At 40.9% G+C, this 24,793-nt stretch overlaps 2 protein-coding genes across 4 annotated transcripts; one reads left to right on the top strand and one right to left on the bottom strand.

Annotated features, from left to right (window-relative positions):
• Positions 1-766: 766 nt before the first annotated feature.
• ccdc28b (coiled-coil domain containing 28B) lies at positions 767-8,985 on the top strand. Of its 3 annotated transcripts, none has more exons than XM_085256424.1 (6): positions 767-1,084; positions 2,130-2,431; positions 2,739-2,908; positions 3,140-3,355; positions 4,963-4,985; positions 5,112-8,985. In XM_085256424.1, exons 2-4 carry the CDS (start codon positions 2,196-2,198, stop codon positions 3,337-3,339), a joined length of 606 nt encoding a protein of 201 aa, XP_085112550.1. In that variant the 5' UTR covers positions 767-1,084; positions 2,130-2,195; the 3' UTR covers positions 3,340-3,355; positions 4,963-4,985; positions 5,112-8,985. The 3 variants fall into 3 exon arrangements, with proteins under 3 accessions (XP_085112550.1, XP_085112549.1, XP_085112548.1); XM_085256423.1 differs by having other exon boundaries at positions 789-1,068; positions 3,140-3,294; XM_085256422.1 differs by having other exon boundaries at positions 792-1,084; positions 3,140-3,294.
• togaram1 (TOG array regulator of axonemal microtubules 1) lies at positions 6,636-23,796 on the bottom strand. The gene is made up of 23 exons (XM_085256421.1): positions 23,605-23,796; positions 21,884-23,066; positions 19,710-19,770; positions 17,059-17,187; positions 16,629-16,892; positions 16,234-16,511; positions 15,873-16,093; positions 15,161-15,261; positions 14,894-15,058; positions 14,718-14,786; positions 13,636-13,799; positions 13,025-13,187; positions 11,263-11,490; positions 10,755-10,878; positions 10,552-10,657; positions 10,038-10,273; positions 9,769-9,927; positions 9,231-9,357; positions 9,019-9,134; positions 8,722-8,905; positions 8,383-8,602; positions 8,209-8,295; positions 6,636-8,118 (listed from the first exon to the last, which is right to left on the bottom strand). The coding sequence occupies exons 2-23, from the start codon at positions 22,916-22,918 to the stop codon at positions 7,865-7,867; spliced, it is 4,491 nt and encodes a 1,496-aa protein (XP_085112547.1). The 5' UTR covers positions 22,919-23,066; positions 23,605-23,796; the 3' UTR covers positions 6,636-7,864.
• Between the last annotated feature and the right edge of the window lie 997 nt (positions 23,797-24,793).

Raw genomic sequence — 24,793 nt, 5'->3', positions numbered from 1 at the left:
AAAATAAAAAGAAATGATGGTGGCTTGAGCTTTTTGCATAGTACTGTTTGGCCTGTATGTTCCAGCTGGTTGAGCTCAGGCTGAGATGTCCCAATGCCATCGTGCTTCTTCTGTTGCAAGATCCCACATTTCCCTATTTTGTGGCATTGTCAGTTTAATTTACTGAGCAGTAAGAGAAACATTGCATTGCATTCATACAACAACCGAATCTTTTTGTTAACAAACAGACGCATACCACATCCTGCATCCTTTCCTCTGGTTCTGCACACACAGGCAGCTTGGAGTGACAACAAGAAAAAAGGTCCAGCATAAGGACATTACTTCTGCCTGAAATTCAGGTCAACTTATAAGCTTTTTTTTTCCTCAGTCATGTTGCTAGTTTGCATCTAAAATGAAAGTGAGGTGTGTGGACAAGCTATCTTCACAAATTCTTGTTGTGTTTAACATCCGTTGGGAAAGAAATAATAATACTTTTCATACAAAGGCTAAAAATTCTCCTCATCTGTAAACTGAGGAGAAAAAAAAAGCACAAAATCCCCCCTCCCCCAACGGATCAAACTCCCATCCCATCCATCAAAACCCCACGCCCATGGCCACAGGGAAAGTCAAAAAAGCGTGGAAATTCCTTGCTTACATCCTGCATATACTGACACTGCAACACGTCAGTGGTGTTAGCAAAAGATGAACACTGGCGTCCCCGTGTGGCCTTGTTCTGTAGCACCCTCGGAGCCTTAATGGAGCAGTAAGTAGGATGTTTACAAAGAGCCATCCTCAGGCGGTGCACAGCAGCATCCTGCCAGTCAGTAACCTGCGTGAACAGTCGCTCCTCCCCCCGTGGCGCACGGCCGGGTGGACTGGCCCTTTAAGAAGGAATAAAAACGACAGCTGAGCTCCGCACGAGCCAAGCGCGGCATCGACGCTCTTTACCTTTCATAGGTAAAAACACCGGGGCTGTACGGATCGTTCCACTGTATTACATTTCTTTTTAACATCAGGATTCATATGAAGTGGACTTTTAAATCCTAGGAGGAGAAATGCGAGCCGGCGCCCTGTCGGCGTTGCTCTCTGGTGCGTAATTGATTCGGTAAGTCTTATTTGTGTCATCAGCAGATGATGCGTTCCCTTTACGCGTATCCTTTCACGGAACTGAACCCGGTGGCGCAGCGACCCGCAGTCCGCTTAATTGTTCTTTACTCGGGAGAATAATTCTCCCGCTAAAAGCAGAATTTCAGCGCAGAAAGTTGCCATTGTGTATTACCGTAGTGGCCATCTTTGGCTCCTACTTTGAACAGAGGCTGGCGCAGTGTTCACCAGATAACTGCTGTCACAACAGAGATTGCATTCATTGTAATGAGAGAGCGCGATAAATCCAAGGCAAGACCACCATAAAATGTAACTAAGCAACGACAAACACGGACTCTGCTGTAACAGTTTCACGACGCTGAAAACCGACACGAGCTCCTGTCTTTTAATGCTAATGCGCCTCTGTAAAAATCATAATTCATAAAATATTTAGACTGAATGCATGTATTGACTGACGCATTAAATTCTAATGGCCTTTAATGTCTTTATCGCACAGTGTTAGTCCATAACGCGCCACAAGAATGGAGAACACAGACTTTCATTGAGCCTTTTGTATAAAAGTTATGTTTATTTCGGATGATAGCGTATTGTTTTATAGGCTCTTGGTGCAATAGAGTACATTTCCTTGTTAAAGTGCGTTCCTTGATTTCTTCATCACTCACGCAGGCTTAGTTTAGTTAGGTTTAGTTAAAAAATGTACGCCATCCAGTTTAGTTCACACATATTTTCCTAACCTTATTCCACTTTCAATATCTTCAAAGTCTCCAGTTTCACCTTTTTTTTTTTTTTAAACACCAAGGAAGCAAAACCATTAATTATCTATCGAATAAATCCTATACAGGAAATATGTGCCTATATATTTCTTATCAAATTATAAATAGTGGAGGAACTGTTTGTTTTGGATTTTACTGTAATCACCTGGGGATGCTGTTAAAGCTTCCCTAAACATGCAGAGGGGAGCATTCTGGGCTGCAGCACTAATTTTGGCACAATGACAATCCTCCACAGGCTGCTGCTTTTCAAACTTCCTACCGTTGTCGTTTCAGGACTTCCTGCACACCAGCCAGGCTGCACCTCAGGGAGCTTCTCCTAATAGAACTAAGTAAATAACAATGGAAGACAAGCGCAAGAAGCGAAGCCCAAAAGTGTCCCTCCCCCAACCGCCTCCACCGCCCATCAACCCCCGCAAGCTCTCCGTCCTGCCTGCCAGCAAAAGTGCCACCTTCTCCCTCGGCCTGCCGCAGCCTCCCTCCCCCAAGAACAGGGGCAAGTATAAAAGGTCCATAGGCGCACCGGGACAGCCCAAAGACGTGTTCGCAGCGGTCGTTGCTCCACCAAAGATCACCAGGTTTGTGTCTTAATGACCTACCAGGACTGCACCGCTTTGTGGGGCAGACAGCATGTGTATGTTCAGGGATAATGGTGTTTCACAGTCAAAATAAGAAAGAAATGGTTTAATGCATCAGGTTTTCCTCCAAGACCAGCAATAAAATAACTCACTAAGACAACGCTGTGTTTCACCTGCATTTGATGATACAGCAGGATACAGATTTGGTTCGTCCGGGTGTTGTTTTTGTTTTGCTTGTTTTTTAAATGTTGTCATATGTTAACAAAAATAAATAGTTGCAATGTTATCTTGTTGTTTTTCCTGTCAGACCCCACAGGGAGAAGCCCAGGGCCCCCCAGCCAGCAGGGCCCAGTAAAGTAATCCAGTCGTCCCCCCTGCAGCACTCCTTCCTCACAGATGTCTCAGATGTGAGAGAGATGGAGGGAGGCCTACTCAACCTCCTCAATGACTTCCACTCAGGCAAACTGCAAGCTTTTGGTAAGGTAACCTGATAAGATGCCCCCCCCAGGAGAGTATTCTGTTACTGGCTGAAAATAAAGGCGAGTGAAAAGTGGCTGTGTTACATGAATCAGGCTGAAATCAAATACACGCTGTGCTATTTTTTTACGCCTCTGCTGCCATGGAAATACTTTTGACTTTGATGTAATCACAAGACAAGACACACTGCGCCATCAGATTCAGGTCTGGTTTAACCTGTCTGATTTCCAGGTAAAGTATGCTCCTTTGAGCAGCTCGAACACGTGCGGGAGATGCAGGAAAAGCTGGCACGACTGCACTTCAGCCTTGACAGCCATGTGGAGGAGCTTTCCGAGGACCAGAGGAAATGTGCCTCCGACCACAACCTGGAACACCTGCTCTGCAACGTAAGCATGAATCCCAGTGGCAGCAGCTTTTTAAAGTGGACATGAAACACCACATGTACAGGTATTAAGGCTAGTTTACATCACGGAGCTCTACTCTGAAAAACCGCTATAGATTTAACACCATCTGTAGAGCTGGATTTAAGAAATAAGTGTTTAAAGGTTTTAGAGCACATGTAGCACCATCTTGTGCCTGTACAGAATGTGATCTCACTGGGTTGGCTAGTTGGCCAGAGCCGTTAATTCGGGGTCATGCCAGGTTTCAGAATTCACTGGATCATAAAACCCTTCAAGCAGTTTCATTGTGTGCTGATAACATACAGACTACTTTTTTACCTTCTTACCCTTTAAAAAAAACCCAAAACAAGGTCCACTGGAGTGAATGGAGATTACACAAGTCTTCCACGCAACAGCTGTGGTTCCTGCTAATAGACTTGCATTAATCTGTGTTACCTAACTAGTCTAACATTGTCCCGTTTGATTTTTCCTCATCGGGTCAGGTGTACAGACCAATCAGCTGGCAGAGCCGACGCCCACAGGATGTGAATGGCACTATTTTATGTTATCCTGAAGTGTGATTTAACTCCCAGTATTCACAGAGTTAAGTTTGTCTTTTCCCAGGCACACCTGGGAAGATACTTTCTTACTCCTTCATTTACATTTATTTACATATTTCCTCAGAGGCTCCTGTTTTCATTGGTTAGTATCTATTTTTCCTGTGGACATGCTGATGGATGTTAGGATTTCCAATTGTGCTTTGGTAAGAAACTTAGTTATGTGTATGTTGATAACTGTTTGGCTGTGCTTGGGAACAGAAAGACTTAACCTGATGATAATAACTGGGTTTCAAATCTCACCATAAAGCTCCATAAAATGGTGTCAAGGCTTGTACTCCTTAGTTGAGCTGTAATGTTAGGTGGCTGTACATTTTATAGTGTGTTTTTCTTTTTTTTTGAGCGATATGATTTCTGGAGGGAGACATTCAGATGCTTTTTGTTTGTTTTTTTTTCCCCCCACATGAGAAGGCTGTGACGAAAGGGAAGGTTTGTAGAGCTAATATCTCCACAATTGGGCATCTCAAACAAACAAAAACCTTTTGATAAACGGTACTATAGACTGAAGGAAAATGTGAATTTTTTTTATTTGGACAAACCAATGAATTTAAATCCTGTTACTATAATTTTCCACATGAAATTCAGTTTTGCTGAACTGTTGGCTCGTTTAAAAAGGGAAAAAAAAAAGCTCTCGTACAGTGATGTGCCATCTAAGGATGTCTTGACAGTTTCTATTGTTAGTTTGTTGTGTGGCTCCTACTGTAGTTACCCACGCTATGCTCACTGCGGGAAGCTGCAGTGCTCTGTGACTGAGGTGAGAAAAACCCTTCAACTCATTTACAGACACTGCTGCCAGGAATACTCTCCAGAGTGGATAATTGGGCCTCAGAGCAGATGGGCTATGAAGCAACTTTACTTTGTATCGAAGCTTAACGTTTGCTTCTGGAAACACTGCAGTCGATGATGAGAGCGTAACTCAAATATTGATCTGAAATGCACAGGCTGTTATGTAACATGATCCCACAGTGAGATTACTGCCAGGTACTAGCGCTTCACTTTCTATTTTTGGCTTTGTTTTCAATAACCCTCTCTCCTGTTTGCTCCTTTGTTTCTGCAGCTTGAAGAGCTCAGCACCTCAATGTATCCTTTTCTTAGCTCAAATGCATATTTGTTTATGGGAATTGCCCCGACAGTCCAGGAGCGGATGCTGGATTTGAATGTGTTTTCAGTCCTTCTGTGGTGAATCCTTAATGTGTGCACGTTCAGACAAAAGCTCCACTTGGCTGAGAATCAGGACCTGCCCAAGACATCTGGTCCCTGACAGAATGAGGTGTTCGGGATGGCAACCACACACTCGTCTAACGTGGAATCGATCCAGCTGCCTTAGTAACAGGATGGAAAGATCAACGGGAGGAGGGGCTCGTTTTTTCCATTTGGTCAGTGAAGCTGAGGGAACAAAGCAAGGACTCGAGAGCAGCAGAGCATTAACTGAACACTGTCAAAATCATGAACCGCTCTCATTCATAACACAAAAGGAACTTGATGGTTAACTGATCAGGAATCTGTGAGAATATCCTGTATGTTAACTTTCCCTTGGCTTTAGTTTTTAGTTACATAATTTTAAGAAAGAAGTCAATCCAGGTGAGTGAACTCATTGGCTCTGTTTTTTTTCATGCCAAAAAGCACATTTAACGAGACTTCGAAATATTTATACTGTTTCTTTTGTTGTATGTATATGCCTAATCTGTGACATATTCCATCTAACTGTATGCATCCATAAGCAAAGGTAAGGAATCTGCACATTCAAGTAGCAAACGCATTCGGCCCTTTTGACAGCACCACTGTGGCTAGCTCTGAAGTTTAAAGGGAGTTTTGCTCTTATTCTGAAAGCACTCCCTCATTTTTATATCTTTGCTAAAGGTTTGCTATTGGAAAACACTGGACGTGGAAAACTAAATGTTTATTTTCTGTGTATATTGCTGATATCAAGTTTGAATTATGTGCAGTTTAGTTGCTGTATTGGACAGGATTACCTTTAGGTTTTCTTTTTTCTTTAAAAAAAATAAAATTAAAACAACAGTAGCAGCATCCCTCCAAGCACAAGCTAGTTCACCCTGCTGCTGAAATGCTAGAAAATCACGTACCATTAAATGAAGGTCAAACAGTAGCTTGTTCAGTCTTACAAGGACCGCACATGCGTAGTGTTTTGCAGCTAGCATACATTTCTAAACAGTGCTATTTCAAAATGGCAGCTACTTTGATATAAAGGTTCGGTGATTATGATTTGTGTTTTATTAAATTACAAACCCAAGAGTGTACTTTGGATGTCATGTTTAATCATGACCATAGAATTACAGAGATATTAGTGTTCACTGTTAAACATGAGAGCATTTTTGAAGCAACGCTCCCCCCTTTTTTGTTTTTTTCCCCCCAAAATCGTGTGCTAAGCCTACCTCTTTTCAAGCCTTTGATCAGTCCTCTTTCAAGGATTCTTCACAGCCAGACATTTGTTTTGTTTTTTACAAATGAAGTGTAGTCATCAGAAGGCTAGTTATGGTTAGCTTTTACTAAGAATGTCATGAATGAAGCATAAGGAATTAAAAAAGAACACCTGAAGCTTGTGTTTCCAGTAACTCCGCCTATTAATAAAGCTATATTAGATTACCTAAGATTAATAATGTGTGTTTAATGGACAGAAGTCATCTTTCAATTTTTAAAATGATCCATGTTTGTGATTAGCGAGTTAATCCTTCCACCCCATTTTCAGTCTTTGAATGACGCACGCTGAAGTTGGTTTTACAGAAATAAAACAGTTTATTCATATATCTTCTTGCTCTTGTTCACAAACAAGTTCAGTTATAATTTAACAATAGATGAGTTAAAAGGCTACTTGAAGACTGGCACTATACTGAGACAATATCAGACCTGGGCTGTGACTATTTCTCAGGCAAATGAAGAGGTAAAATTTTTCCCTTCTCAGAGTTCGAGACCAACCTTCCTCTACAAGTCCACGTACACATAAATCAACAGTTTTGATCTGCCAGTAAATTTTGGTCATGCAAAAAGAGACATAGTACCAACTCAGCACATTATATATGACTTTTAAACCATTACACAAGAGATAAATTATAACTGTACCGTCATACAGCAAACATATAGAATAAGCTAATACTGTGCAAATACACATTTGAGCTGTACAAAAGTATTTTTGTACTATGCTTGTTAATCTCAGTTCAAAAATCTCCAACTACATAAAGATATTTTAAAAATATCACATCACATCTGATGAAACAGCAAAAATATACAACTTTCAGGTCCCTGTGTTCTTCCTCTTCTTTTTGTGCATTTTAATTTTACATTCTGCAATAGTGTCTCTGATTTGTCTACAGCAGCGGTCCCCAACCCCCGGGCCTCGGACCGGTAGCGGTCCGTGAGTCGTTTGGTACCGGGCCGCGAGAGTTGAGGCTCAGGTGTGAAATGTTTGGTTTTCAGGGTTTTTATCGGTTTTCAGCGTTATTTTGTTATCGTTTTTATCGTTAACTCGGTTTTCCTGGGTCTTTTCACGTGTGTTATGAATAAATTCTCTTTTTTTCGGTACCGGTACTAGTTTTATTTTGTTGTATTTATCCGCGACACCTTAAAGGCCGGTCCGTGAAAATATTGTCGGGCATAAACCGGTCCGTGGCGCAAAACAGGTTGGAGACCGCTGGTCTACAGTACATGTAGAGTTTATGGAAAAACAAAAACAAAACAACGACAATGAGCTACTTTCAAAGTGCAAAGAGAGCAGGTTGGACATGTGAAAGACCTGATGCCATTATGTTACAGCCATCCATGCTTCTGTACCAGACGGAATCTCACTGAGATAAGAATAAGAGCTCCAACTTCTTAAGGACTTTCTCTATGTTTATATAAAAGTGCAGGCACTATAAGAAATGATAATGCAACATCTTCAAGTAAGATCAGTTTTAATGCTGTCCCTCTTTCGACATTTGGTTCTGTTTGGAGCCTGCTTTACCTTACGATAAGGTCCTCAGGATATCATTTAGACTTTTATGGACATTGGCAGGCTGGGAGGCGGCACACTCGCTCAGGCTTGGCCCCATCTGGGCATAAAGGGCTTGGCACAGGTTGGCGGTAGCACCCCTTACGCTGCCGCCCCGGCCATGAATGGTGCCGCTGTGGGTAGAGGTGCCCAAGAGGTGCCAGAGCAAGGGCAGCACTTTCTGCTCGACCATCTGGGGCTTACGAGGGTAGAGCTCTGTCACAAGATCTAAATATAGAAGATGAGACGCAATACACTGCATTTAGATACATCAAAGCAGAAGCTGATTACAGTGCCGAACTAGGACACCAGACATACCTGCGACCTTTTCGATAAGGTTCACCTTTGCCTTCCCGCTTAAAAACTGAGCCTTGGCGCAAAAAGGCTGAAGGAGAAGTATGTTGTCTGTAGCAGGCAAAAAAATGGAAGTCAAATTAAAGCAATTTTTTTAACCAAAACTTTCTCCTCTATTTTAATGCTCAAAGTAAGTACCTATATTTAAGATGAGTGCATTAATAGCTCCAACAGCAGCAGAGCAGATGGCACTGCTCTTTGAGTTGAGGTGATTGTCCACGATTGCTGGGACCAGGATGTTGACCACTTGGGACAGCTTGTCCTTTAACAAGTGGATGATTTTCTGTAAAGACTCCAGGGCATACAAGTTGACCTTGCTGTTGGACTCCTGCAGCCTGGCTCTGAAGGCATCAAACACCTAGAATTAGGGAGATCAGAAAGTGAAGGATAAACACTTTGTCATTATAATGAAAAGACCACAATGTACATAAAGACATGCTAAATTGATTTGGAGAAAAAAATAAATAAATTACTAACCGGGAATATACTGTTGATAACCATGTTTGGGTTGTTTTGGCAGTCAGCCACTAGCTGGTCGATGCCTTTGATCCTCTCTCTGAAGTCCTTTGAAGCCAGCAGATCCGAGATCTGCTTGATGTACTCAGTCTTGTCTGCAAAACTCTGTGTCTGAGATCTACAGCTGTAATGGCTGTGAGACTCCCTGTATATAAAATGCATCACAATTCACGTGTTTTCCATATGTATTACACATTTGTGAAAAATAAATTTTCCTTAATGGGCTACTCTGGTGCATTGGTTGATATCTACACCCACCTGTTGGTCTGGTTGAGTGGCTCTCTGTTGAGCGATGAGGCTCTGACTGTACCGCTGCCCGGGAGGGAATGTCTGCCTCGGGCTGACTGAGTATCTTGAGGCATCTCACCAAGACCCTAACCCCCCCCAACAATCTCAGAGTTAGATGCCTATATTTAACTTCCAGCCAAAATACCAATTTTCCTGTAAACATAAACAGAAAGAAACAGTACCTTTGTCTTTAGAGTGAAGATGGTGTCTCTGACAGTCTGCAGGTCTTTCGTAGGGATGTATTTCTCCAGGATCTTTTCAAATTCTGGGTGGGAAGACAGGGACAGCAGCATTCGACGGCCAAAGTACCTTTGAGGGGAGAAGGTGTAATATTATCTCATTTGTTAAAGTGGCACTTTGGATTTGCAGTCCAAAAGCAACAGAAAAGCATTTCTAAACATATTTTAATGAAATGCAAGGTAATTACAGTACAGTGACACCAAAAGAAATAGTGTCAACAATAACAAATCAATTCCAGCAAAACCAAAAGTAGATTTGGATTGTACTATATCCTTTTGATGGTCTAAAGACTTTTAAAATGTCTCAAATTTGACATTTTCTGACTGTTATCTGTTATTGCTGAATGCTTTTCATTGGCAATACATAAAAATATAATCTCACCGTTCAAGCAAATATGAACAAGTTGTAAAGAAGTTAAAACACAAAAATTAAATGAATTAATATGAAAGTTTTTTTTTTTTTTTTTTTTTTTTTACATACCTAACTTCTTGTGAGGAGTCTTGTGCGAGTTTGACCACGGCAGGTAAAATTCTGTCAGTGAGATCTTTAGCCCCAGAAAGGAGACGTGCAGCACCAACCTTCTCAACCAAATTAGCCAGATGTTGAGCCATACATTTCCTCACTACTGCATTAAGGTGACTATCAGCAGAGGAGGAAATCAATTCAGCAATCAAAGCTTAAATTATGTAGTGATCCAAACAGAGAAGAAGCAAACAAACAACAAAGAGCTGTCCTGTGTGTAATCTAACCTGAGTCCTCCAGTAAGTAAAGCATTGATGCTTCGAGTAGGGGTGCAGTGCTGCACCATGCAATCCAGTGCTGCATCTACATCCTGCCTAATGAAGGCATTACTCTCCCCAGCCTTCTGTAGTAAAGCTTTAACTGTCCCCTCTAGCTCCTGGTCCATCGCTCGCTGAAGGTGTGTGTAGAGGTCACCCAGGGTACACACGGCAACCCTGGACACACCCGACCGCAGGTTCTTCACCTAAATAAGATTAACAATATTAGTGCTTAAGGTATAAGAAGAGTAAATGAGCACTGATTACATATTCAAGATATCTATTTGACCAAAAAAAAAAAATCTACAATGGGAATTTAGCAAAATGCCAAGCAATTATAGCTGAGACTATATATAATTATGAAGCAAAACTATTAAGACACAGAGAAATTAAATAGAATTGCAAAACTGGAACAGCAGAGTCAAACACCGCCATGCATAGATTCCGAAAATTAAGTGGGATTGTTATTAAAAAATGATATTACCTCTTGAATGAGAGATAGGCAAACATCATGAAGCCGAGCCTGAAGTGTATCTGAGTGATAGTGTGCAAGAGAGCGCAGGAATGTCAGTCCTTCAATCTTCTTCTCCCTACATTCGAAAATAACAACGCACAAAGGGTAATAATTTTACTCTGTGGTCCACATTGAAAGAGATGCTTAAGGATGATGGATTGATTATTTCTCACCAGTCTTCAGAGTTCAGCAGATTGAAGCTTTGCACCAGCGCCAGCTCGGGTTTGGAAAACGGACACAGCTCTGCAGGATCTGAGAGATTTTTCCTGTGCCCCAAACTGCCAGGGGACAGCTCATCTAAATGGCCCATTAAACACCACACAACACACAGATTCAGTCTCATGTTACATCTCAATCAGGCTGAAAACAAGCGCTCTGTGTGTGTGTGTGTGTGTGTGTGTGTGTGTGTGTGTGTGTGTGTGTGTCGGTGCATTAACAGCAGGTTGTCAAAACAAAGTATTGAAGCACATTACCCAGAGCAAACATCTTATTCACCCATTCTCTGATGGTCCCAGAGGTTTAATTAATTAATGTTCCAACATTTTCTATAAACAAAGGCCTGTTATAGCAATGGTTTGTATCATTATAATGTTACTGAGTGTCGTTAAACAGGGACAATAACTTTCTGTGTGCAACAAAGATTATGCAGCATGTAGTAAAAGGTTTTTAAGATCAACTCACCTGAACTGTGGGACAGTGAAGGACGGGTTCTGCTCAGGCTAGGTGCCCTCCTAAGACGGGACACATTTTTAGGGTTGGGTGGAACTGTAGGGGGGCTGGGCTGGTGGGGTGGAGTGAAGCACTTAATTGGGCTTTGGGGTCCTTGGGGAGTGTCAGGACTGGTGACAAGAGACTCATCAGAGACAGGGTCTGCTTTAGATGTCACTGTGCTGCCGTTCATATGCAGATCTGCAACAGAGAAGAATAACGTTTGAATCACCAGACACAAAAATTTGAACTTTTTACACATGCAAAATATAACATAACAAATCTGTTAAAGTGACAGGCTTCTGTAATTCAGGCACACAGGAAACTTACCACCTACATTAGTGGTTGAAAGCAGCACTGCTGAGCAAAAGGCTTTTTTTCTTCTTTATTATTAAAAACATCTAAACTAGTTAAGCGTGTCCCTCGTGTGAGAGAACAAGTAGTACCCCTCGTACACTAGCTTTGAGAGAGCGCTCTCTTCTGGACTGAGAATAAAATGAATCCTGGGAAAACTTCTTAATGTCATTTAAAAAACAACAACAACAACAACAACAGCACTAGTGAGTTAAAAGTGCTACATGCATGTTATTGTTTTTAGTTCTTTTCCCAATTTGTGCATTAAAGTAATAATATCATTATTGTGATTCATACTGTGACAGGTCTATAGATAACTCACACTTTCAACAAAACACTTTGTTGTGCACATGCCTGGGCTTCTACATGCTATGAAATTTGTGTGTGTGCGCGCGCAAGCGTGTGTGGCCTCCACAATGATCCGTCATCATCCAATGTGAGAAAACAGAAGATGCTGGTTTAAATTAGAGCTAACTGTGAGTGGGCACTTGAAGACACTCATTTATCATCATCATAATTTTTCCCCACCAGGAGTTTTTGATGGAGAAACTCTGCTGTGTGTGGGCAGGAAACAATGAAGAGTGGAAGAGAGGCAAGTGAGACATTTTGCACTTGTAAAAACAGACTGCACGAGTCTGTACTGCAGGTCTAAGGTAAAACAGTACAGCTGGCAAACTTTATGAGTCAACGATGTTTTAGCTCTTTAACTGACATCCGTCCACTTTAATTATGTTGTTTTATGTCAATGTTTAAAGATCTCTTTATGTTGGTAATAAGAAATTCCCGGCATGCTCCACTGAGCTTTGTGTGGTTGAGCCACACATTTTGCATTACATAGGGTGGAGGTATCCACCCAAACAGCTGCACATTAACCTTCTCTGCTCCCCTTGCCCTGTTGGGGATGCGCCATCAGTCATCTGAAATCCCACAGGGGGATGTGATGGGATGATCGGACTGTGGAGCAAATCAACACTAACACATGCTGTTTACTCCTTAGGCCATTGTGCAAAACAGTTATGTTGTTTTGTGAGTTCAGTATGCCCAAGGGTGCAGCGGACACAAAGCTGACGTGTATAGATTAATAAAGAAAAGTGCTATATGAGATAGTTATAAAATACTTAAAGCTATCTGCAAAGATGGATTTTTTTAACCATAACATTTATTTATTTTAAAGAAATTAAAGGTTAAAATTAAATCTATCTTCTGTCACAAAAATGCATCACATTTGTTAAATACAAAATAAAAGGCATTTATGATGAGGGATAAATGTTAAGCCAAAAAAATAAAAAAATAAAAAAAAGGTCTTATTGTGAGAAATGTGCTTTTTATTTTTTTTAAATAAAAAAGCAGAGATTTATAAGTTTCAAAAACTTTCTCTTGCCTTTAATGACTAATGCTCCATTTTCCTCTGTTGGTGAATCAGACAGCATCTTCCTGACACGGTAGCGAATCTGATCTGTTGAATACTGCCCTTGACTTATCGGGCCATCTTGTTGATCCAGCCTGTTCTTATCCCGGCCAAATCTTGCATTTTTTATCCTCTCCTGCGCAACCAGAAAACAAAACAAAAGCACACACAGGGTCAGATTCTGCTAACCGGAAGCTTGAGATTATGAACTACGGAGCTGTGTCAATACCAAGTTTTCACTACATATGGTTGATTCTGATATTATCATTTTTTTTTTTTTTTTTTTATATACACAATATAGATATATAGTTTTTGTTTAATTTGAAATTAACATTTTAACTTAAAATGTGTTTTGTCTCTCTTCTGACAATTAATTAGGGGTGTATTAAGCAGAGAGTCAAAACACACACGCACAAAAAACATTGACATTATCAGAATAAGAATACTTTATTAATCCCAAAGTAAATGATGCCATATGTTATATCGTATATTCAATATAAACATGGCATCAGTATTTACTATTTAAACATCACAGTAATATATAGCAACACTCTTCATCCACCGCTGAACAGAGTGTGACTAACCTTAACCTCTTCTGGACGTGGGATGATATCACTGTCTTGGTGACTGCCAGACACAGCGTTGCTGTGGATGCCCACTGAGGGATCAGTGGGGGGTTTGAACGATAAGTGCTCAAGTGGCAGGAGAACTCCTGGATGGCTGGAGGACACTGCAGTGCCAAGCATGCCTAATAAGCATGAGGGAATAAGATGACTAATCTTTTAGCGGTTTAACTGTGATCATGCAGGAACAAGCAAGTTTATATTTATAAGCTTTATTTAAAAATACATCCAGAAAGCAGCTGTAATTTATAGCTAGTTGAAAACGTGTAGTTTAAAAAAAAACGGATGGGAGAAATAAAAGATATGTTGTTGAGTCCTTTATTTAAAAAACAAAAAAAAAAACAAAAAACCAAGAGCAGCACTGAGCTACATCAGCTTAGTAACACAGCAAAAGCCTGGACAATCAAATGATAACTTGTATCCTTTACAGATCTGAAACTTACCTCTGCCAAGTCAAAGGAGCTTGCAAAGAAAAGCGTCTGGACTTCTTTAAGTTGCTTGAAGACGTTTCACCTCTCATCCGAGAAGCTTCTTCAGTTCTAATGTCAAATGGTGGAGAGTCCCAGATATAACCTAGTGGGAGTTTCCCCCCACAGAGGGACAAAAGGACCCCTGATGATCTTCTAATCGCCTGAGCCAAGGTGTAAAACTGGGTGTGGGTCCCAATCAGCCAGAGTTTCGGATGAGTTCATTGTGAAACCTGGCCCCACCTTATCATGCGAATTCCTGAGATCAGATGGCCCAGGATGTGAGTGGGTGTTAAACTCACCCGATACTCTGGCTGATTGGGGCCCACACCCAGTTTTACACCTTGGCTCAGGCGATTAGAGGATCATCAGGGGTCCTTTTGTCCCTCTGTGGGGGGAAACTCCCACTAGGTTTATATCTGGGACTCTCCACCATTTGACCTTAGAACTGAAGAAGCTTCTCGGATGAGAGGTGAAACGTCTTCAAGCAACTTAAAGAAGTCCAGACACCTTTTTTTGCAAGCTCCTTTGACTACGATGACCTGGATGACTGAGAACCTTCACAGACATACTTACCTCTGCCAACTACTCCTTCAGACATGTCTGTGCCTGGTGATTTCCTACTGCTGCTGTGACTATGGGATCCTGAACATCAAAAGAGATAAATAATGAGATTTAATTATTTAAGCACACAAAATGCTATTAGAAGGTATATCCAATATAGCACTCTGTTCTCATCGATGCTAGCTGACCTTTGGGATGCTTCTGAGTTTTTAAAGATTCGTGAAAAGCTGGTCTGACCAATGGAGGGGATGGTACCGTTTTCTCTTCGGCAGTTTTGATTATGCCATTGGAGTACGTAACTCTCTGTCCAACCACACCCACCTTAGATGAGAATTCATCTCCCTGGGACAACACTTGGGAAAAAACAGAAAACAAAAATGTAAATAAATAAAATAATATAAAAAAAGACACACGGCAATGCATCAACTGGGAAAAACCTTTCTCTCCTTTACTACCTTGAAGGCTGCTGAAGTCCGAGGACACAGAAGACCTCAGTTTTGCAGAAGGCACTCTTGCAATGCGAGGTTTCATTCCTGCAGAGGCAGAGTTTCCAGGGCTGGTGACAGTTGTGACAAGTGAGAAGTGATCATGAGAAACTGCCTACCATTCAACACATCATCAGAGAACACCTAAAGACTACAAAGTCAGAGCTTCTTAAAACTGTCAACATGATTAAACACAACAGGCAACATATCCCATATCCCAACACAAGGTCATCTTTATTAATAAACAAACATCTCCCTGTTACATTTAATATAAAAGATCACTTCACATCTTACCGGTTACTTTTTTGTCTCTGGATTTCACTCTATAACTAATGGCTTTTTTGTTGTATTTGCTCTATTTTCTGTTGTAAATTTTAAAAATGAAGTAAAATACATTTTTTTAATTAATTCTGCTCCCTTGTTGGTATTTTGATTATAGTAGAAGGGTTCACCAAGAATAAGTATGTGGCTAACAGTTAAAACCGATGCTTCAAATATACTTCCCACTTTATACCCCTGTCCCACTGTCTTTTTTTAAATTATGTATGTATTTGCAGTATATGGAGGTGACTTTTATCTTGTGTATTAACATAATTTCAGACCAACACAGTCAAACTACATGAAAATGTGAGGCAACATCATAAGCAATACATGCCAAATGCAGAAAATCTGGATATTTTACCTTTTCATGCCATTAAAGCTGGAGTTTGCAACTGAGCTCAGACTAGAAAGTCCACTTTCACTAGTCGAGCTGGTAAGCACTGGAGAAGTGTTTGACAGCGAGTCTAGACCCAAGTCCACCTTCACAGCTGAGTCAGGACTGTCTGGATCTGGACTACTAAGGCTCGCTTTGGCCCGCTTCTTGGCAGCGCTGTTGCGTAGTGAGCGCAGGGAGTTGAGCATCTGTGGACAAGTTACAAAGCTAATAGGAACTCATAGAGGCTTGATTTTTCATTTTACTTCAACTGCCTGTTCATGCAGGGCCCTTCTTGATGGCTGATTATAAACAACATCCAGTATATAAAATAGAGAATTGTGCTGACCTCCTGCATGTCCAGAGGATCATCTTCTTGAAGATCATCCACACCACTGAGGCCACCAGGGTCCACATTAAGGGTCTTTTCTAACTGCTGATTCAGAGGGCTTCCTGAGGCATTGGATCTCTGGCCATTAATGGAATGGATGTGCTCTGTTGGAGGGATTACTGGTGAGACGGAGAAGGTACCTCTGGGACTGCTCAGTGCCCGTCTGAATGATGACGTGGAAGAATTCATGAGGGAGGCACAAAGAGGTCTGGGAGAGCGTCTGCTAGAGAAGTCATCTGGGACAGGATAGTAACCCGAAAACCCCCCCACAAAGGTAAAAAATAAATAAAAAAATTTTCAGCATCACAAACAAACACATATGAAATGAAGTCTCTTTTTTCCAACTAGATTACCTTTTGCAGCACTCGCTGTCTCTCTCCAGGGGCTGGTTTCTCGCTGTTGGGGGCTGTTGTCCTTCTTGTTAGGCCAGGTGTTGGACATAGAGAGGGAGGAGTCTGCATGACGGCGGGATGGGGTTGGGGTAAGCATGCCCCCTGGGAGCGTAGCCAGTGGGTATGAGGGAAGAAGAAAGGAGCTGGATGTAGTAGGGTTTGAGGGGAGGGAAAATGTTCGCTCAACGCTGGGGTTCCTCGAGAGCAGACGTCCTTTGGGTGCCACTGTCAGACATTACATTCACTCATCAGACCCATGAAAAACTGTATAAGGACACTAAATGGTTAATGCCACTTTAAGTGTACTTTCAAGATTTTACTCAAATTTTATTCAAAATAAATCAATAAAAAGAACTTTAAATGTAAAAATATTTTTGAAATAACTCCATACCAACATCTGGGTCAGAGAAGTTTGTGGTTTTAAAGATATCAGGTTCTAAGTTGAGGCTTCCACTTCTCCTGAGATGGGCAGGAGACTCCCTCCTTCGGGAGGCCTGGGGTTTTCGGGGCTCCGTTGAACCTAGACACAAAGTATATTTCCACATTTTCACTAAAAACAGAAACGCTAAAAAGTAGTTACTAAAATGACAGCAATAAAAAACCCTAATAATGCCTATTATGAAAAGGTTTATCAACAAAGTCCTATAAAGTTTTTCTTTAAATTTGAGAATTCGATCCTTTAGCTAAGATGTTTTAGTTTCTGAACAGCTCAGAAAACAAACAAACATGAAAAGCAAGTTAAAAAAAGGGAATGGAAAAAAAAAAATCACTGATAAATGTGTTTTCCATTCAGCTGGTAAACTCTGGACTGGAGAGTTGCGGCTTGATTCCACTCTCACCTGTGAGCAAAGGTAAGCCGCACCAGCTGCCATAGAAACTGCACATTTACACAGTGACGTTACGCAAGAGTGGGAAGTTTTAGCTAAACACACTATTGACTTGTATTGGGTGTTAAAGAGGTCACTACATTTCAATATTTCAGGCACATGTCCAAACTTGTTACCTTTTTTTAGGATTACCACTAGCATGTCCCTACCTTACAAAAACATGGTGCAGCAGTATTGGAAATGAGTCTAATCTCTTTAATCAACAATAAAGCAAGCCACAATAACTTTGATGCTGCTATTTTTACTGCCCGCGTCCATCCTGAAAATTATCATGCTACCTTTAACCCGCTGAAGTAAGTTTGATACGTTCCAACCAAGCTTCAGCTCAAAATACAGCACAGGTCCTTCATTCTCTTTCAGTGTCAGTAACTGCTTTTAAACTAAATGAACAGCTGCTGTCGATGCCCCTTTCTGTGGGACTGCTGTACCAACCAATAGCCGTACTAACCAACAGTGAATTAGCATGACATTTTGTTCCAGTCTCTGTTGGGATCTGGCAGAAGTGTTGGTCATGTCGACACGCTTTCATTTTATACAGGGAGTGCAGAATTATTAGGCAAATGAGTATTTTGTCCACATCATCCTCTTCATGCATGTTGTCTTACTCCAAGCTGTATAGGCTCGAAAGCCTACTACCAATTAAGCATATTCGGTGATGTGCATCTCTGTAATGAGAAGGGGTGTGGTCTAATGACATCAACACCCTATATCAGGTGTGCATAATTATTAGGCAACGTCCTTTCCTTTGGCAAAATGGGTCAAAAGAAGGACTTGACAGGCTCAGAAAAGTCAAAAATAGTGAGATATCTTGCAGAGGGATGCAGCAGTCTCAAAATTGCAAAGCTTCTGAAGCGTGATCGTCGAACAATCGAGCGTTTCATTCAAAATAGTCAACAGGGTCGCAAGAAGCGTGTGGAAAAACCAAGGCGCCAAATAACTGCCCATGAACTGAGAAAAGTCAAGCGTGCAGCTGCCAAGATGCCACTTGCCACCAGTTTGGCCATATTTCAGAGCTGCAACATCACTGGAGTGCCCAAAAGCACAAGGTGTGCAATACTCAGAGACATGGCCAAGGTAAGAAAGGCTGAAAGACGACCACCACTGAACAAGACACACAAGCTGAAACGTCAAGACTGGGCCAAGAAATATCTCAAGACTGGTTTTTCTAAGGTTTTATGGACTGATGAAATGAGAGTGAGTCTTGATGGGCCAGATGGATGGGCCCGTGGCTGGATTGGTAAAGGGCAGAGAGCTCCAGTCCGACTCAGACGCCAGCAAGGTGGAGGTGGAGTACTGGTTTGGGCTGGTATCATCAAAGATGAGCTTGTGGGGCCTTTTCGGGTTGAGGATGGAGTCAAGCTCAACTCCCAGTCCTACTGCCAGTTTCTGGAAGACACCTTCTTCAAGCAGTGGTACAGGAAGAAGTCTGCATCCTTCAAGAAAAACATGATTTTCATGCAGGACAATGCTCCATCACACGCGTCCAAGTACTCCACAGCGTGGCTGCAATAAAGGGTATAAAAGAAGAAAAACTAATGACATGGCCTCCTTGTTCACCTGATCTGAACCCCATTGAGAACCTGTGGTCCATCATCAAATGTGAGATTTACAAGGAGGGAAAACAGTACACCTCTCTGAACAGTGTCTGGGAGGCTGTGGTTGCTGCTGCACGCAATGTTGATGGTGAACAGATCAAAACACTGACAGAATCCATGGATGGCAGGCTTTTGAGTGTCCTTGCAAAGAAAGGTGGCTATATTGGTCGCTGATTTGTTTTTGTTTTGTTTTTGAATGTCAGAAATGTATATTTGTGAATGTGGAGATGTTATATTGGTTTCACTGGTAAAAATAAATCATTGAAATGGGTATATATTTGTTTTTTGTTAAGTTGCCTAATAATTATGCACAGTAATAGTCACCTGCACACACAGATATCCCCCTAAAATAGCTCAAACTAAAAACAAACTAAAAACTACTTCCAAAAACATTCAGCTTTGATATTAATGAGTTTTTTGGGTTCATTGAGAACATGGTTGTTGTTCAATAATAACATTATTCCTCAAAAATACAACTTGCCTAATAATTCTGCACTCCCTGTATAATCTGACTGGTATGCAGTCAGATTATATAAAGAGAAGAAAGTTTTGGTACTTACTAAAACTGGGTATGTAGGTTTCTGGCTTCCTGGACAAAGAAAGAGTGTCCCCATTTGACCCCTGTGAAAGAATGTACAATTATTTCTTTAAATGGTAAACATTAAGTATAAAAGGTAAAACAAGTGTCATAAAAACAAGTGCTGCTGTCTGATAATCATCTCTGGGATTTCAACAGGGAAGCATTCACAGTTCAGCACATCTTTTTTCAGCCACAGTTGACAGTTCTAGCAATTCTAGGCCAATTATGAGACTCGCACATACTCTGCCACTTCACATTGTGCTTTTCCTTGTGTGAAATTGAAAAATAACTCCATCAAAAACACAGACACACACTAGATCACTAAATGCTTTCCTCCTGCAGAGAAAAGCATTTAGTGATGTCCATAGGTTCCAAGCTTTGAGCAGACACTGACATGCTAAACCTTTTATAACTATAGTCTGTCCAGTTATTTCTGATCCTGCTAAAATGACTGTGGAAAAAAATGTAATTCCTAAAGGATGAAGTCTACACTGCCAACTTGATTGCTTCATTTCAAATACACTGTGGTGGGTTGGAGAGGGAAAAAAATTACAAAAATGATGAACCTTGTCCAAAGGCTAACTATAACGGGGACCTCAATGTAATGTCATTCACTCAACAAAGGGACGCAGGAGATATTTAGTCAGCTGGAAACATCCTGCTTACGGTCTTTCTGCTACTCTAAAGTTTAATTTGGTGTATGATGTCCACTGTTCACATTTAAGTTTTAAGGTCACAACGCAACCTTAGAAAGATGAATAAAGACTGCTTTGTTTTTTGTGTGTTTTTTTTGTATTTCAACCACTCAGATAAAACATTGAGGCTGAAATTAGTTCCGCTGCCTATAATCTGATCAGCACTCATAGCAGAGCACTTGGCATGATTGCAATCAACAGTGGAGCAGGCAATAGGCCATGTTTTGCAAGCATAACTCTGTGTTATTACCAATTATGTTTCACGATCACTTCAGTAACTGCGCTATCTGGTAATGGGGTTGCTGGGAAACAGACACTGCTGTAAACGCAAGGTTTCTCGAATACAGGCTCTGAGCTGGATATTAGTTCCCAGAACAAAACACAGTCAATTGATAACTAATTTTAGAAAAAGCCAGGGGATTATTAAAATAAAGCTGGTAATGGCTTAATAAGTTCTTGTAGTTTGTTAGGTTACAAATGACATGTTCTCCTTTCCTTCCTTCAAACAGGTTGAGAGCTACTGTCGCAAGACTTGTACTTGAAACTGGGCGCTCATCCTTGCAGCAATGGTGTCACTATACAGGAAAAATGAGTCCTGTATCTCCTACAGGAATAGTACCAGTGAGAGTCTATCCATTTATCCGTGGTTATAAAGAACTAAGAGCCAAATTAATTCACCGATCTTAGTCTATTTTCATACTCCAAGTCTTGGAAAACATTATTTTCTTCAAAGAGCAAAAAAACAAAAAAAGGGGGGGGGGGTGTTAAGGCAGTTCTAAAAGAAGACGTGTGCAAGGATGTATTAAAAAAAACTTACAAAATGACACACAGAAGCAAAACCCTTTCTGCTGCTGCTCTTTATCACATACTGCATCATGAGAGCTATATCTATATTTAGGCTTTGTCCTCAAAACTGTCTCTGAAGAAAAAGCCACCTCTAAAATGTCTTATAAATCTTTGGAAGGCTGCCTCTAGTTATCACTCATCTCACTAAAAAAATACTGGTTTCTGATAATGCAAACATTTATGTTATCTGCAAGCTAAGCATGAGTAAAATAAGACAGACAACAAGGACAAAAATAACCACTCCTTTCATGTAGTGACTGCAGTTACTGGCTCATTGGGGGAGAAATCAACATGAACTGCTTTGATACTCAGTAGTTTAAAGGAAAATATTAAAAATATTCCTTTGTTTAGGCAGTCAACAGATGAGCAATCATGCCCTAATGTGCAAAACTGAAATTTGCTTCATTAATATGAGTCAAAATTATCTGTTATTGGGGAAAATTAACTGGCGATAAACCAGATAATTCCTCTAAACTATGTCTTATTTTGACATGGTGAGAGAGAAAAAGCAAACAGGTATTTAAAAACAGATGCTAAATCATTGCAAGTTATCCAAATGGCATAATTATCATAAAAGATTATTGAGATTATCCCCAGTGTTGATGAGCTCCACCTGTTCAGTGCACTTTCCGTTGGGTGTACTGCATTGCTGTTGGTCATTCTCAGTGGACGAGAAGCTCGACATCTCCCAGGGTAGTTTGTTCTTTCCTTTGCCCGCGCTGACAATCCTCCTTTGAAGTGGAAGGTCATCGGTGAGGGAGCCTAAGCTGCCATAGCCATATAATCTGTCACAGTCTGGTTCTGTTCTGTGGCTCCTGGCACTACTTATCCGCCCTCCATTCAACACCCAGTCTAAATCAGCTCCAGAACCATACTGTGGTGAGCACCGCTGGCCCGATTTGGGCACCACCAAGCCGTACTCCACTATACCTTCCGAGGAGAGTTTTGGAAGTATGTGCCTTGCTCGTCTTGCCTGTACAGCTGCCATCAGACCTTCTGCATCCTCATTCAGTTCAACCATGTCAACAGCTTCCATGAGAGACGGCTTTCTCCGTGCATCAAGGCAATGGTCAAAAACAGCAAACAGCTCGAGGGCGGCATGTCGGACCCTCCTTTTGCTGTCTGCCAGGTATGGCGCAACCTCAAAGCAAAGCTTGGGGATGCTGAAATCTTTCCTAGGATGAGTGAGCATAGCTGCCATAATGATGTTAAGGACATCTTCCCGAACCCTGGAATTCTTGTGTTTCAAGTGGCCAATTACAAGATCCAATACTTGCTGGGGTGGAATAGTTTTCATCAGCTGTCGAAACACATTCAGGTATTCATTCCTGGTGACAGTGCGAGTATCCCCTAAAGCCTTTAGGGCGACTAAGACTATATGTTTGAAATATTTGTCTACAGCTGTATCTAGCTTCCGAATTAACAAGTTTAAAACTTGCAAGGTGCCAGAAAACACCTTAAAATTACTATCGTCGAGAAGTCGCGGGAGAAAATTTATAAACGCCTCAATGCCAGCAGAAGGGACTGACTTAATGTCCACTTCTGAGAGGATGTGTTTGAGCTCCTCCACCCCATTTGTGCGATTCTGGTAATTCTTCACATCCAGAAGCTGCTCCTGTAACTCCTGGGTGATCAATCCAGGTATCATTATTGGTACTCTTTTGGTGGATTTGGTCAAATTTTAGAATCCAAGGAAGCAAACACAATCCTGCAAGGACAGTAATGCTCCTCCTCTTTACTTGGTGCTTTCATCCTGAGTGGTTGATGATGGAAAAACCACAGTCCCGTTTGTCAAGCTGTGAATGCAAAATATAGAGAATATAGAGAATTAACAGTCAAGAAAGGGCTTAGCGGTTCCTGTAACACCGCATTAAAATATTTAGCAAGGCAGAGCAACATAACGGTGTATGTTTTTAGCGAGAGTCTCCTAGTGCTCCAGATCGATCACCATGATACGGTAGATAAGGGCGAAGGAACACAACCACTTGTGGCTCTTGGAAACGTAGTTACCACAAAAATGGTTACGACAACCTTTACGTTTGTATGTTACATTATTTCTGCTTTTTTAAATAACTAGTTAGGCTTTGGAAGTGTGTCGATTGGAGCTTTAGCCTGTTATTTGCTACAAAGTAATGCCTTCAATTGACTTACAATTAAACGTTGATCACACGTTACCGCTAAGCAGCCTAATTAGCGAAGCTACAGAGAATCTTAGCTTACTACAACACCACTGAAATGGTGCTAAGCTAACTCGCTGCTCCGCTATTTTTTTCCGCCGTTGTATGCTCTGTGTGGCTGGGCTAGCAAAGTTAGAAAAACAGCAAGAAAACAGACCTTGCATTTTCTCCCGGTCCTCTTCGGCAACGCTGGGCGACCCTATGTGATATTTCGTCGTCCAAATTTCCATGACATACTGCGGACGCTACAGTTCTCTAAGTGCAGACATTTCCCTGGCTGTTTTAGCTGACGTCTGGAGTGTTGAATGTTTGGAAGCTACAGAGGTATTCACCTCGAGAAGAGCCCCCCTCCCACCCCGTTACTTCACACACCGAAGCTGCAAAATGGCGAATACATGTCGCAAACTAACTGAGTGCTTCCATGGAGACGCGAGCACCAGGCTCCTCCAGGCGGCATCGTCGTCACGGAGCTGCAGCCCAGACTGAGACGTTACAAGGAATCTGAGGTTAAGACTCAAAATAGACGGTGATTATAAATGTGATTATGTGATGCGGGAAAATCAAAGTATTTTACATCTAGTTTTCTTCACTGTATATATTCAGCACGTTTTGGAGTTATGTAACTTCCTGACAAAAGTTTAATGTCCATATTTATGTAAATAAAATTTAAAAATTAAACAATACGTTATGGCATGAATATAAAGTGCTGCATTGTGTTACATATAGCACACACCCATGTTAGCATAAAATGTAACTCTAAAATAACATTTTAAGTTATTTATCCAGTTATTTTTTGGTCTCTTTGTTGAACACTAAAACACACACGCACACACACATTCACACATATTACAGGTATACTTTCTTTTCTTGGTATTTATTTATCACTGTGTAAAAGAATGTTTACTATTTCATTTTTTTTGTATTCACAAAAATTTAAACTAAACTAAAATGAAAATGTATAGAAGTTTCTTTATTCTAAATATGGACTATTTTATGCCCCATAACATGTCAGTTATAACTGCTGGTGAGTCGACGTTATTGTTATGCAAATCTATCATGAACTGATAAATTGCGAGGCACTGGTATAAACTAGACTACACAGATTATTAATAACATAATAACAAATAGATTATTATATAAGGTAGCTTTAAAAAGCTATCATCTTAAGTTTTTCTGATATTATCTTGTACCTTAAAAAAACTAATCAGTGGAAAATTGTCAGGGCTCTGGGCTGTATTTCTAGTGTTTTTAAATTGTGACTTTATGTATATTTCATTTTAATAAGAAAAAAACTTGCTGTTAAGCTCACAAGTCTTTGCAATAAAACAGCATTCTTCCAAATATTT

This window comes from Mchenga conophoros, linkage group LG19 (genome assembly GCF_057382185.1).
Source record: "Mchenga conophoros isolate Kocher_MC1m ecotype Shallow Benthic linkage group LG19, M_conophoros_male_GT1.1, whole genome shotgun sequence".
In the NCBI taxonomy this organism is placed as follows: domain Eukaryota; kingdom Metazoa; phylum Chordata; class Actinopteri; order Cichliformes; family Cichlidae; genus Mchenga; species Mchenga conophoros.
Note: the sequence above shows the minus strand (reverse complement) of the source record. Positions and strands in the feature narration are given on the sequence as shown.

Excerpts from the sequence above, each read along its gene's own strand:
- ccdc28b (XM_085256423.1), top strand. The coding sequence starts at position 2,196 with ATGGAAGACAAGCGCAAGAAGCGAAGCCCAAAAGTGTCCCTCCCCCAA. Across the intron at positions 2,432-2,738 it reads GCTCCACCAAAGATCACCAG|ACCCCACAGGGAGAAGCCCA; the intron begins GTTTGTGTCTTA and ends TTTTCCTGTCAG. Across the intron at positions 4,986-5,111 it reads GAAGAGCTCAGCACCTCAAT|ACAAAAGCTCCACTTGGCTG; the intron begins GTATCCTTTTCT and ends GTGCACGTTCAG.
- togaram1 (XM_085256421.1), bottom strand. The coding sequence starts at position 22,918 with ATGATACCTGGATTGATCACCCAGGAGTTACAGGAGCAGCTTCTGGAT. Across the intron at positions 9,928-10,037 it reads TTACTTACTGGAGGACTCAG|TCACCTTAATGCAGTAGTGA; the intron begins GTTAGATTACAC and ends CTCTGCTGATAG. Across the intron at positions 8,296-8,382 it reads TGCACTCATCTTAAATATAG|ACAACATACTTCTCCTTCAG; the intron begins GTACTTACTTTG and ends TGCCTGCTACAG.